Source organism: Microcaecilia unicolor, chromosome 3, assembly GCF_901765095.1.
Source record: "Microcaecilia unicolor chromosome 3, aMicUni1.1, whole genome shotgun sequence".
Classification (NCBI taxonomy): Eukaryota; Metazoa; Chordata; class Amphibia; order Gymnophiona; family Siphonopidae; genus Microcaecilia; species Microcaecilia unicolor.
The window spans coordinates 392,998,758-393,010,348 of record NC_044033.1 but is presented as its reverse complement, the minus strand read 5'-3'; the positions used below and the strand labels follow the sequence as shown (position 1 = coordinate 393,010,348).

The 11,591-nt window shown below is 43.3% G+C and overlaps 1 protein-coding gene and 1 long non-coding RNA gene across 2 annotated transcripts in view; one reads left to right on the top strand and one right to left on the bottom strand.

The window, feature by feature from the left end:
- Positions 1–2,929: 2,929 nt before the first annotated feature.
- On the bottom strand, positions 2,930–4,517 carry LOC115465154. The gene is made up of 2 exons (XR_003941336.1): positions 4,185–4,517; positions 2,930–2,988 (listed from the first exon to the last, which is right to left on the bottom strand). It is a non-coding gene; the product is annotated as an uncharacterized LOC115465154 (long non-coding RNA).
- Positions 4,518–4,648: 131 nt separating this feature from the next.
- The window catches only part of KIF13B (kinesin family member 13B), a 427,996-nt gene continuing 421,053 nt past the window's right edge, over positions 4,649–11,591 (top strand). Inside the window, exon 1 of the mRNA XM_030198710.1 lies at positions 4,649–4,732. Within this exon, the coding sequence (XP_030054570.1) occupies positions 4,675–4,732 (58 nt within the window). The 5' untranslated portion in view covers positions 4,649–4,674. The remainder of the gene's footprint in view (positions 4,733–11,591) is intronic.

The following is an 11,591-nucleotide window of genomic DNA, read 5'->3' as shown; positions in this document are numbered from 1 at the left end:
GGCTCTGGCAGGAACTAGGAACAGGGCTTGGATGAGCAGGAAACAGGAACAAGGATCAGCTTTAGCAGAAACCAGGAACAAGGCTCTGGCAGGAACCAGAAACAAGGCTCTGGCAGGAACCAGGAACAGGGTTCGGTTTGAGAACAGAGCCAAAAATTAGGCTTGACTTGGCAGAAACCGGGAACAAGGTTTGGCAGGAACCAGGAGCACAGCTTGGCAGGAACAAGACTTAGCAGGAACCAACAGCGCAGCTTGGCAGGAACAAGACTTGGCAGGAACCAGGAGTACAGCTTGGCAGGAGCCAGGAACAAGGCTTGGAAGGAACTAGGAACAAGGCTTGCTTGTTACAAAGGCATGGTAAGCGGGGCTGAGCTTCTTTAAGAATGCTCAGCCCTGGCGATGCCCCTCCTCCAATGCCATGCTGCCAGCTCTGGTTTGCTGAGTCCTGGCGCATGCATGCTCCAGCAAGAGGGCAATCACGGTAGCTGGAGGATGTCACCACAGGATTCCAGGTCAGTGAGGTGCAGTCACGATAAGACTGTGACAGACTGTCGGCTTTAGTGGTAAATATACTCCAGGCACGACCTACCCAGTGAGCACTGGTAGACATCTATCTGAGTCAGAATGGCGTTGGTGAGTTTTTTGATTCTTTTGATAGTTTATTGTTTCCTAGCAGTATTATGGGCTTTTTACAGAAGCACTGTGAAACTATTGTGTACCACAACAGATGGTTACAACACCCTGTATCGACTACTTGTGGTTACCACTGCATGTTTTTCTTATACCACTGATGTAAAGACTTGTCTTTTGAAAATATTTTACAAATATATTCCAAGGATCCTCTAAAAAATGATGAAATGGTGTTACAGTTTGTGAAAAATAACAAAGAAAGAAAGCGTTGTATGTGTAGATATTTTAGAGGACTGCTTTGTAACCTACAGAGATGTGTTTCCTACAAAAAGTGCAATACAGAGTCTAAACAAAACTCTGAAAAGGAATCATGAGTCTGGAGTTATGTCTCTCTGTACAAAATATTTTATTAAAACTGTACATATTACATATTTAACCATTGTCATCTGTTGAATGCAGATTCCTTCTCAAAAGGGAGGGTAACATTTTCATAGATTTCTCTTTTTTAAGGGGAAAAATTTCTTCGGTTTTCAAAGTGGTGGTGAATTGTACAGAGACCTCCGCAGGGTTTTCTTTAAGAAGTTCAAGGAGATACCTGTTGCTTGTGTTGCCAACTACCATAGAGGGGATATTGAGTTCAGCCATGGACCGCATGAACTTTTCCCAACCTCTGGGTTTCCTTTGTTGGGAAAGAGTGTGTGTCTGCGTAGCCTCGTGAACCAGGTCAAACAAGTTAGACCCGCTGACGGGGTACCCCTGGTATACAAAAGTCACATCAGCATCCCAGGTCGCCACATCCTTGTGCCTGGATAGTTTATGGAACAACACTTCTGCATTTTTCCTCTAACACGAGTCAATTCCTTTTAACCCTTCCTCAAGAACAGGGTCAGGTGGCCATTGTTATCTAGCAGTGCCTCCGTCTGCTTATGATCTTGTTTGGGTAGATACAGGTTTATTTTTTCTCTTTCCCTTTCACTCCCTGGCAAACGAAAGGTAGTGCTTTAACATGGCTGAATAACGGTTGGCCTTTTCACAGTCGCTTAGCCCGGAACTTTAAAGAATACAGCTCATTTCTTCATCGAGCCATTGAATGGCATCCATTCTAGTATTTTCTTGGGGCCCTGGAGGACCTCTTAAACAGTTGAGCTGCTGGCTTTCAGTGTATTGCATTGCCGTTAATGCTCATGATCAGCAGCAAAGTAAAACATAGCATGCATGAACAATGTTCATTTTTGAACTGATTCAGCAAAAAGAGTTCTCAGTCTGCCGTTCTTAGAAACAGGCTGTCTGAAGGCTAAAAATTCCTTTTTTTCTTTCCTGAGAGAAAAAGAAATAAAAGTTTAAGAGCTATGAAAAATAAAAGGAACTCTAAAGTGCATGCTCACTGTAGTGGTGTCTCTAGACATAAATATATGGGGTGGCAACAGTGTGTGTGTGTGGGGGGGGGGGGGGAGCAAGGTATGTGTGGGGGGGGGGGGGAGGGAAATCAAAGTGACATTTGCATACATAATCCCCTTCCTCCCTCCATTTTTAAATTATCAATCTTCTATACATAAAAAATATCCTCCCCTCTCTAGCCTGTTTAAACTACCCAGTAAAATCATCATTATATAATTAATAGCATTATTCAACAAATTCTTTTATGTGGACGGGAAGTTTGGATTCTCTACAAGATTGGTCAGAATCTCAGTATAAACCTTGACGCTTCACCCCTCCCCCGCTGTTACAGTATCTTACTTATGCAGCCAGCACACACCAACAGGATCCCAACTACAAGCCTGCTCTGCAGGGCCTTCCCTTTGCCGGGTTCCGCCTTCTAATGCAACTTCCTGTTTTGCAAAAGAGGAAGTTGCATTAGAAGGCAGAACCCAGAAGAGAGAAGGTCCTGCAGCAGGCTTGCAGTGGGGATTCTACTGCTGTTGGCTGCATAAGTAAGATACTGCGATAGGGGGTGGGGGTGGGAGGGAGAGAGAGGAAAACACCAATGGTATTAGTGGTTTGGGGATTTTTTTCACTGTGCAGGAGCAACACTTTTTTACCATTCCTGTAGGAATGGTAAAACGTCTTCCTCCCACACTGGCTCCAGCATACAACTGCACTGAGGGTGCAAAGGGGGTGCAACTGAGAATTTTGGGGGCATATTTTCACCCTCTTGCCTGCCTGTAGTGGCTGCACAAATTGCATATGCTCGTCCTAGGCTGTCGTGGGGGGTGGGGGGCAAGATTGATGTCACATGACTCATCCAAGATGGCACTGAATAGTGTGAAACAGGAAGTGGCATAGGGATGTCCAGTACTCACTGCCATCTTGAAAAAGTAGCTTGGTCTAGGTGGAGTTATATCACTTTTCATGGCATCACTGAAAGACAAAAAGGGGTGGGGTTATGCAAATAAGTTGGAGTTAGGGTCAGAGTTATATAAAAGGGGCGAGGTATGGGCAGGGCTATGATGCCACATCCAGTGATGTCATCTGGAGGAGCAGTACAGGCGGGGCTTGGAGGGTCTTTGATTCTGATTAGTGAGGCAACTGGAAGTGGTCATGGCCACATCTCAAAATATGCAGATTTGCTTTGACGAAAGCTGGTGAGGCATACTATGACTACTCATGCTATGCCCCCTCCCCAACAGGGGCGTAGCCAGAAAACAGATTTTGAGTGGGCCTAGGCAAGAACTGGGTGGGCACCAAGTGTTTTCCCCCACCCCCACACCCAAAAAAATATCTCAGATGGCAGGAAAACACTTCTTTCCACCTTGGCAGTCTGCTGCAGGCATTCGCTGAAAACTGAGAATGTGCAGGTGCCGGTATCATGGAGAGTAGCCTTTTCATTACCATCAGGGGGAAGCCTTCAGCTGGCGGAGCTTGGGATCCCCACCAGCTACCACTAAATGTGTGCTACTGTTGGGATGGGCCTGAGCCCTAAGTGGGTGGGCCCTGGCCCACCCAGGCCCACCTGTGGCTATGCCACTGCTCCCCAAAATATTAAAAAAAACAAACATTGTGTGGTTAGCTCACAGACAGTGGCGTACTAAGGGGGGGGGGGCGGTGGGTGCAGCCCGCCCCAGGTGCACACCGCTGGGGGGGAGTTCTTTCGCCAGGGTGGGGGGTGACGAGGGGGTTCACCCTGCACCGGGGGGGGGGGGCGGGGCGCATCGGCGACCGCCCCGGGTGTCAGCGCCCCTAGGAACGCCACTGCTCACAGATAAGGAGGAATTACCTCAAAATGCTTTAATAGTGTTGTGCTGTTTTCTCTTGCATTACGCGCGTGTTAGTACTTAGCCCTTTTACTAAAGTGCCCCTCTATTAGGTGGGAGTCAGTTAAGGACTGGAACCCATCTCATGTTGGCAAGGGGACGGGTTGGTAAAACTCATGGGAGTTGTCCTATACTATAGAATAATACAGGCATTCTCGGTGGGGCCACTTGCAGTGCACAAATGCAGACTGCAGGTGGCGTCCGAAAACTGCAAACGGGCCCGAGAAACCCATTCAAATTAATAGGTGGAATACATTTCTAGTTCACCTTCTGCAGTGAATTCTTAGTCCACCTGTTACCTACCTTTCAGATTATTCACGTCTCGGAATTATTTACAACTATCCATGACATGGCAGGATCCAACAATAATCCAAAGCGAACAGAACCGTTTTCCTTTCCGAACGTTACTGGGCTAAAATATTTGTTGCCGAAAGTTGTAAGGGTCCTTTCTCAAACCTCAGACTCAAATTCCCGACATATATATATATATTTTGTGCATCAGCTTTAAGGGATGCATCAGCGGTCCATTTATCTAGCATTACTACTACCAGGCAGACTACGGTGGGCTTTGTTTCCATGGAGACGCGTGGCGGGAGGGGCGGGACCAGCAGGCAGACGTCCGAACCTCCGGTTCTGCACGATCAGCCCCAGTGTGTGACCCAAGGAGCCTCTCCGGGGCTTGTTACGTCATGACGCAGTGCGTCGCCCTTCCTCTTCCCTTTGACTTTCCTTTTTTTTTTTTTTTTTTTTTCTGGCAGTGTCCCGTGGATGGTGAGAGACGGCGGTGGCCGGGATGGGCGACTCTTCCAAAGTGAAGGTGGCCGTGCGGCTCCGGCCCATGAACAGAAGAGGTGAGCCGTCGGCGGGGGGGTTCTGGGAACTTTGGGCCGCTGCCTCGCTCGCAGGTGTCCCGGTAGAAAACGTATGATCCCACCCCAGCTTCCCTTTGCTGTCTCGTTGTGTCCCCATTCACGCATGTGTACTCGATTGCTGCCCTTGCCTGGGAAAAGTCAGGAAGTGAATGGGCTCTGCTCACCCGCACAGGGCTGGGAAATCCCCCTGATCCCGGTTACTCCCCAAGCAAGCCGAGCCTATGTGCCAGGATTGTGCTGTCGAGCCCGGCGGCCCCAGCTCCACCCTGCTCCCCACACCCGGAATCGAAGCCTATTAGTTGAATACAAATACTAAAATCTCAAGTTATGGACAGAATCTTAAAAAAAAAAAAATACACCCTACTAATACTCCGGTCCCAATGCTGTCTGCGTTAACTAAGCGTGAAGATCCTTACAGGTCCTGCCTCTATAGGAAGTAGTCGGAAGACGAAGATTAAAAGAGGAAAATCCAAATTATTTAATTTATGGTACAACTCCCCACTTTTTATACATGCGAATTAAAGTTATAGTTGTAAACTTTCTGAGATTCGGCATAGTGATGGAGACCTAGGAAGATAACTTCATGTGTGTTTGTCAATTTGCATATAATGCTGTGGCATTTCCAACTAAAGAGCATAAAGGGAAAGGGAGTAGGATTTGATATACCGCCCTTCTGTGGTTACAACCAAAGCGGTTTGCATTTACCAACATCCGCATTTATAAATTACATTTTCTATATATGAATAGGTTTATTTATTTATGTATATTAAGCAATGTGTCTTAATATACATATGGGAAGGTGTAATGAGACAGGCATTAAAGGGAGGCACAGGAATCGGAGCATTTTTTTGGTATTTTGATTTTTTTTGATCTATTGATGCTTTTTCAGTAGTTGTTGGAGGTAAGTTACGTTGGTGTCAGAAAGAGAGTAGGAATCTCATGCATATTGGGGGAGGCTACGTTTTTTTGTGATCTGGAACTGAGCCTGTGATTGGTATGGGCATGCAGTTAAACAACCAGAAAAAGAGTTGCTATCCATTATCAAAACCTCAGGCTTACAATCCCTGTATGATGAGGCATGTCTCAACAACTAAGTAAACACAGGCATTGTGGATGATTTTTGGAAAAGGGATGATGTGTCTCAGATATATCTGTGTGTAAGGGAAGTGAGGGTTGAATTGGAGGAGAGGGTGCAGGCATCTAGTGGGTCTCTTTCAATAAGCCGAGCCACAGGTTACAAATATCAAAATTTTGATTCATTTGACCTATTGTAAATTTGATCCTCACCCATCCTGGCGTGTGGAATTGGCAAAGGCTGGGTCATGTAAATCATAAATGCATTACTCCAGGGAAGGAGATTTCCAGCTACATTAAAGACAGTGTTAGTGAGGTCTTTTTTTTTAATTTTATTTAAAAAAAGGGAAGTCTGGCTAATTTTATCAGTCAATTTCCAATCTGCCATTTCTAACCAAGTAGTGTAGAAAAGCATGTTTTTTTTATTTATGAAAATTTTTAATCACAATCAAGTATAATAACTTGTACAGAAAAGTAAAAATACTGGCATAACATTCTTTTACTAAAACAAAATAGGCAAATCTTCTGCCATATTATTCAAGTCCATTATTCTGGGACTCAAGATGTTACACAATGGAAATATAATTTTTAATTACAAATTACTTAAATGAATTTGCTTTACATGAATACCCAAGTGGTTCTTACATTTAACTTTTATCAAGAGAACCGATGTTAAACCCCCCCCCCCCCACTATTTTTTCCTAGCTGTTAAGAAAGCTGTTAGTTGGGTAAGTTCAAAAAGGACATATTTTATCAACTGATACTTAACAACTAACAGGGAAATCGTAAAAAAAAAAAAGTAGACTCTAACTGAAGAACCCCCGGTTTCATAAGAAGAAATTGTTGGCGTCTCCTTTGAGTATCTTTGGAAACGTCATGAAATATTTGCATTCTCTTGTCCCAGAAATGTTTTTTCTTTATTCTTAAAGAATAATGTCATTATGGATCCTCAGAAGCTTAGCCGAGATTGGGTGGCAGAGCCAGTGGTGGGAGGCGGGGCTAGTTCTGGGCAGACTTCTACGGTCTGTGCCCTGAAAATGGCAGATACAAATCAAGGTCAGGTATACATAAAAAGTAGCACATATGAATTATCTTGTTGGGCAGACTGGATGGACCATGCAGGTCTTTCTCTGCCATCATCTACTATGTTATGTAACCAGTTTTTGTCTGGAGCTAAAGCTACAGTAGCAATTAACATTGATGGTATTACCGAGTCATTCTGATGATTCTAATAGAACTGAAACATTCCATTCTTGATTATCTTGATCTTGTTGTGATTTTGTAGGCAAATAATAAGTCAGAGAAAATGGAGGAATGGCCTCTTTAGCCACTCAAAGTATTTCTTTCACATACTTTCTTAACATATCTCTCGGAGGAATGGTAAATTTTTTAGGAAAATTTAAGAAACGGAGATTGTTACTCCTTACCGAGTTCTCAAGAAATTCCATATTCTCTTGGTAGGATTGTAGCGTTTGAACCTCTTTTTCATGTTCCTTATTTTGTTGCTCTAAAGTCTCCACTTTGAGGTCAATATCTTTTGTTTTCTGCTCTAAAACAGATAAATTTTGAGTTCATTTTTGTATTTGAGGACACATTGCTTTCCCTAAGTCCACTATGAGAGTCCATAAGCTATCCAGGGTAACTTCTTTAGGTTTATTGATTATAACAGGAAATTGTGTAAATGTTACCTCTGTCTCTCCAGTCGGGATTACCTGCTCCAAACTTCCAGTTTCATTCTCCCTCGGTGCCAAAGAAGTTGCTAAAGGCTCCATCTGGGCTCTCTGTTCTCCAACTGCCCGAATAGTTTTGGTTGATTGTAGCGCCTCCCGTCTTTCTTCTCCCGTACCAGACGTGGGAAACGAGGTTAAGGACGCCAACAGTGGAGTACTGCTACTCGAGGGTTGTGGAGGAGGAGCTCTTGCGTCGGGGCTGAGCGAAAGCTGTAGCCCAGGGGATGCTCTGGGGTCTCCATTCACTCCGGGGCAGACTAACGGGCTTCTCTCCAACGACAATGGAACCGGTACTCTCTGAAGGTATGTTTGAATTCCTCCTGCGGAAGGAGTTTCCGCTGAGGAGCGGTGGAGGCAGAACAGCCCCTTCTCTTCGGCATCTCCAAAAATGAAGAAAATCAGAGAGCTAGCAGGTAAGTCATGCTTCCGCAACGGCCATCTTGAGTCCGCCCAGAAAAGCATGTTTAACTACATTTGGATTACATTTGGATGTTTGACAGGATTTAGAGACTATAGTGATGGCCTTGTAAATGATATTCATCGATGGTTGGACAGATCTATAATGATCACCCCCACATACAAATTACTAGCTGCTGCATTTGACACAGTGATTCATAATTTTCCAAGTTTGGAGAATACAAGACTAGATGGAAGTGTCTTGCAGTGGTAACCATCTGTCAAAGAAAGCTGAAAGTCTGTCATACTAAGCAATTTTCAGGCCAGTCCCAAACATCCATAGTTATTTACTTTCACCCTTCTTTTTTGTAATGTTTATTTACAACCACTGAGAGAAGCCATTTAGCTTTGGACTTCGGTATTTTATCTAGGCAGATAATCACTTAACTTTCCAGTGCATGGTTGATATAGAGGAAGGACAGGCATAATAAATAGGTATCAGGAAGCAGAGACAAGGTGATTGGAGCAAAAGATATTGAAGCTCAGTGGGCAGAAATGGAGTTATGTTGTAGGGGTGTAAGGGGGTGGGGTGGGGGTGGGGGTGGCTGATTATGCCTCTGATCATTAGATGGATGAGAATGTGTTCTCACTGTCAGAAAGTTAGGGCTTTGGCAGTATGGTTGTATTCCAGCATATTGTCCAAGCTGTTATGACTTATGAGTCAAACAAAATCATTTTGAAATGTTTGATTTAAAGACAGTGATGCCAACACTGGTTACATCAACATTAGATTACTTTAATGCAGTGTATACTGAGTTCCTGGAGAGCATTAAATAGACTGCAGTGTTCAGAATGTGAGGGAAAAAGGGTATTGACTGGAACAAAGAGAAGGAAGCATAGCTCCCCAGTTTTACAGCAGCTTCACTGTCTCCTTATCCCATTTTAGGGTCCAATTAAGTTTTAGTGCTAGCATTTAAATGTGTTCCTGACATGGCACGGCCATATTTGAAAAATACATTGAAGTATTATTAACTAGCACTTAATTTAAGATCACTCTAATTGTCTCGGTGACAAAGGCCAGATTAGAGAATACTAGATGAAGAGATTTTTCAGTAATAGCTCTGGGTTTTGGAATGCCCTTCCTATAAACAATTGTGATGGTGCCAAGATGTTCTTGGTTTTAAATGGGGTCTAAAGATGTGGATTTTTAAAAGCGCCTTTGATTGTTATTGTTTGATTCTTTTGTGCTCTTGAGCCTTTTAATTATTAATGTTATACACCACTTCAGGCAGCTGTTGTGCTGAAGATGTGATTGCTAATCAGAGAAAAATCCCATACTTCTTTTCATGCCCCACCACAGCTTGCCCCTCCGTACTCACAGCACTGGTGCATAGTCACTGCTGAAGAGAGCCAGGTGGAACATAATGTGCCCTACATTGTGAGTTCGTAGTCCCCAAGGCAGCCCCAACCACACCTTCCTCCTGTGTGGTTTGTTTGAAAACAAAGCATGCATAGCCTGTTTGAACAGTGGTGGAGTTATCTGGCATTGGTAGTAGAAAGGAATACTAGCCCACCCTACTTTTATTAAGTAGGGGTGAGGAGATTTTTAAGGCTGATTTTATTTAATATTATTTTCTTATGTACTGCCTGAAAGCTACTGAAACAAAGTACATTCAGGTACAGTAGGTAATTATTTGTTTTTTGTTTCTGAAGGGCTCATAGTCTGAGTTTGTACCTAAGGCAATGGAGGGTTAAGTGACTTAACCAAGATCACAAGAAGCTGCAGTGGGATTTGAACCGAGCTCACCTGGTTTCAGGACAGTGTTCTGACCATTAGGCCGGTGTTTCCCAATTTGGTCCTGGAGTACCCCCTTGGCAGTCAGGATTTCAGGATATCCACAATGAATATGCGTGAAAGAGATTTGCATACAATAGAGGCAGTATATGCAAATTAATCTCATGCATATTCATTGTGGATATCCTGGAAACCTGGCTGGCAAGGGGGGTACTCCAGGACTGACTTGGGAAACACTGCATTAGGCTATGCCTCTATTCCATGCATTTTTCAGTTGTAGTTCAAGGTGAGTTAAATTCGGGTATTGTAGGTTTTTTCTTTCCCTGGAGGACTCAGTCTAGGCATGTGCACAGGAAAAGTTCAGTTTTTTTTTTCTGTTTTTTGCGTGTGCTAAAATTTTTGAATTCATTGTTGAACTTTTTAATGCATGGGAATTGACTTGTAAGCATATGAACTTTCTATATTTGACTGTCTAACTTACTTTATAATTTATTCTATCTTCTATGAATTTTACTGCAATAACACGTATTTCTTAGTTCTGGAAATGGTGATTGCCATTACGGCATAATGTAAGCCACATTGAGCCTGCAAATAGGTGGGAAAATGTGGGATACAAATGCAACAAATAAATAAATATTCATTTGTAGGGTAATGTGCATGAAATTGATTGTACCAGCTGTGTGGGGTTTTTTTTTTTAAGGAGCCTTAACAAATTGAATACATATTCCTAACTGATATGGAGTCTGATAGTGGTTGAAGGGTCATGCAGAAGGCATATGGGGAAGGCGGAGGCGCCAATTTGCTCTTGGGCCTTTTTGTACACTTATCTAAAAACTGGATGGCCCAATTTTGTTTTTCCTACTGTCATTTACTATGTTAAAGGCCCAAAATGATTTTGGAGAATTGAGCCCTCCATGCCCGTAAGATGACAGCTCACTCCGGTTTTGAAGTCTGTGGCTTCAGCTCCTTTCTGTGTTACTGTTACCTTTAAAACTAGCTGTAGGCCTGACCTTGCATAGGACTCTGGGTTTCTCCTTGGCTTGGCATGCCTATTGTTATACAGACTTGCTGAGAACTATTTGGATTAGAGCAGACTTCCTTCAGCTGGGAAAGCTTGGCAGTTTTACAGATTGCCTTCAATGTTGATGGAACTGGATATTGGGACTATTGGTTCCATTGTACTTCTTGTCATACCTGCCAGCTTTTGAAAGTTCCTGCAAAACCTGGGTTAGATTTTGGTAAAGTGAGCTCCCTAGCCAGTGACATCCATATGAACACATGAGTGGTTTAAAGGAGCAGAGCAGAAGATTGATCATGTTACTAATAAGGAGGTAGGTATACAGCTCTTTGGAAGGGATGAAATTGTGCATTGTCATTGTTTCTGCATGTGTTAGTTGGGGCACACTGACTCGAGACATCTGAATGCCAAAATATTCCTGTATCTCTAGTTTTGCTGTCAGTTTTCAGTGGAAGCTTTTGAATATTTTAAGAATAATGCAAAAGATTTTCTCTCTCTTTTGTAAAGTTTACGTGATTAGTTTAGGTATGTGCTGGTCAGTTGCAATGCTAGTGCATGCTTCATTTTTTTAAAATTCTTGCTATTTCCTTAAACTTGAAATGCCCACTGTTACTTTCTTGGTGTCTGTATATAGCAGGGGTTCTCAGCCCAGTCCCCAGGACACACAAAGCCAGCCTAGGTTTCAGGATACCTGCAATGATTATATAGGAGATAGGTTTGCATACAGGCAGTACATGCAAATTTTATCTCATGCATATTGTGGGTATCCTGAAAACTTGGCTGGCTGGGTATATCCTGAGGACTGAGTCGAGAACCTGTGGTATA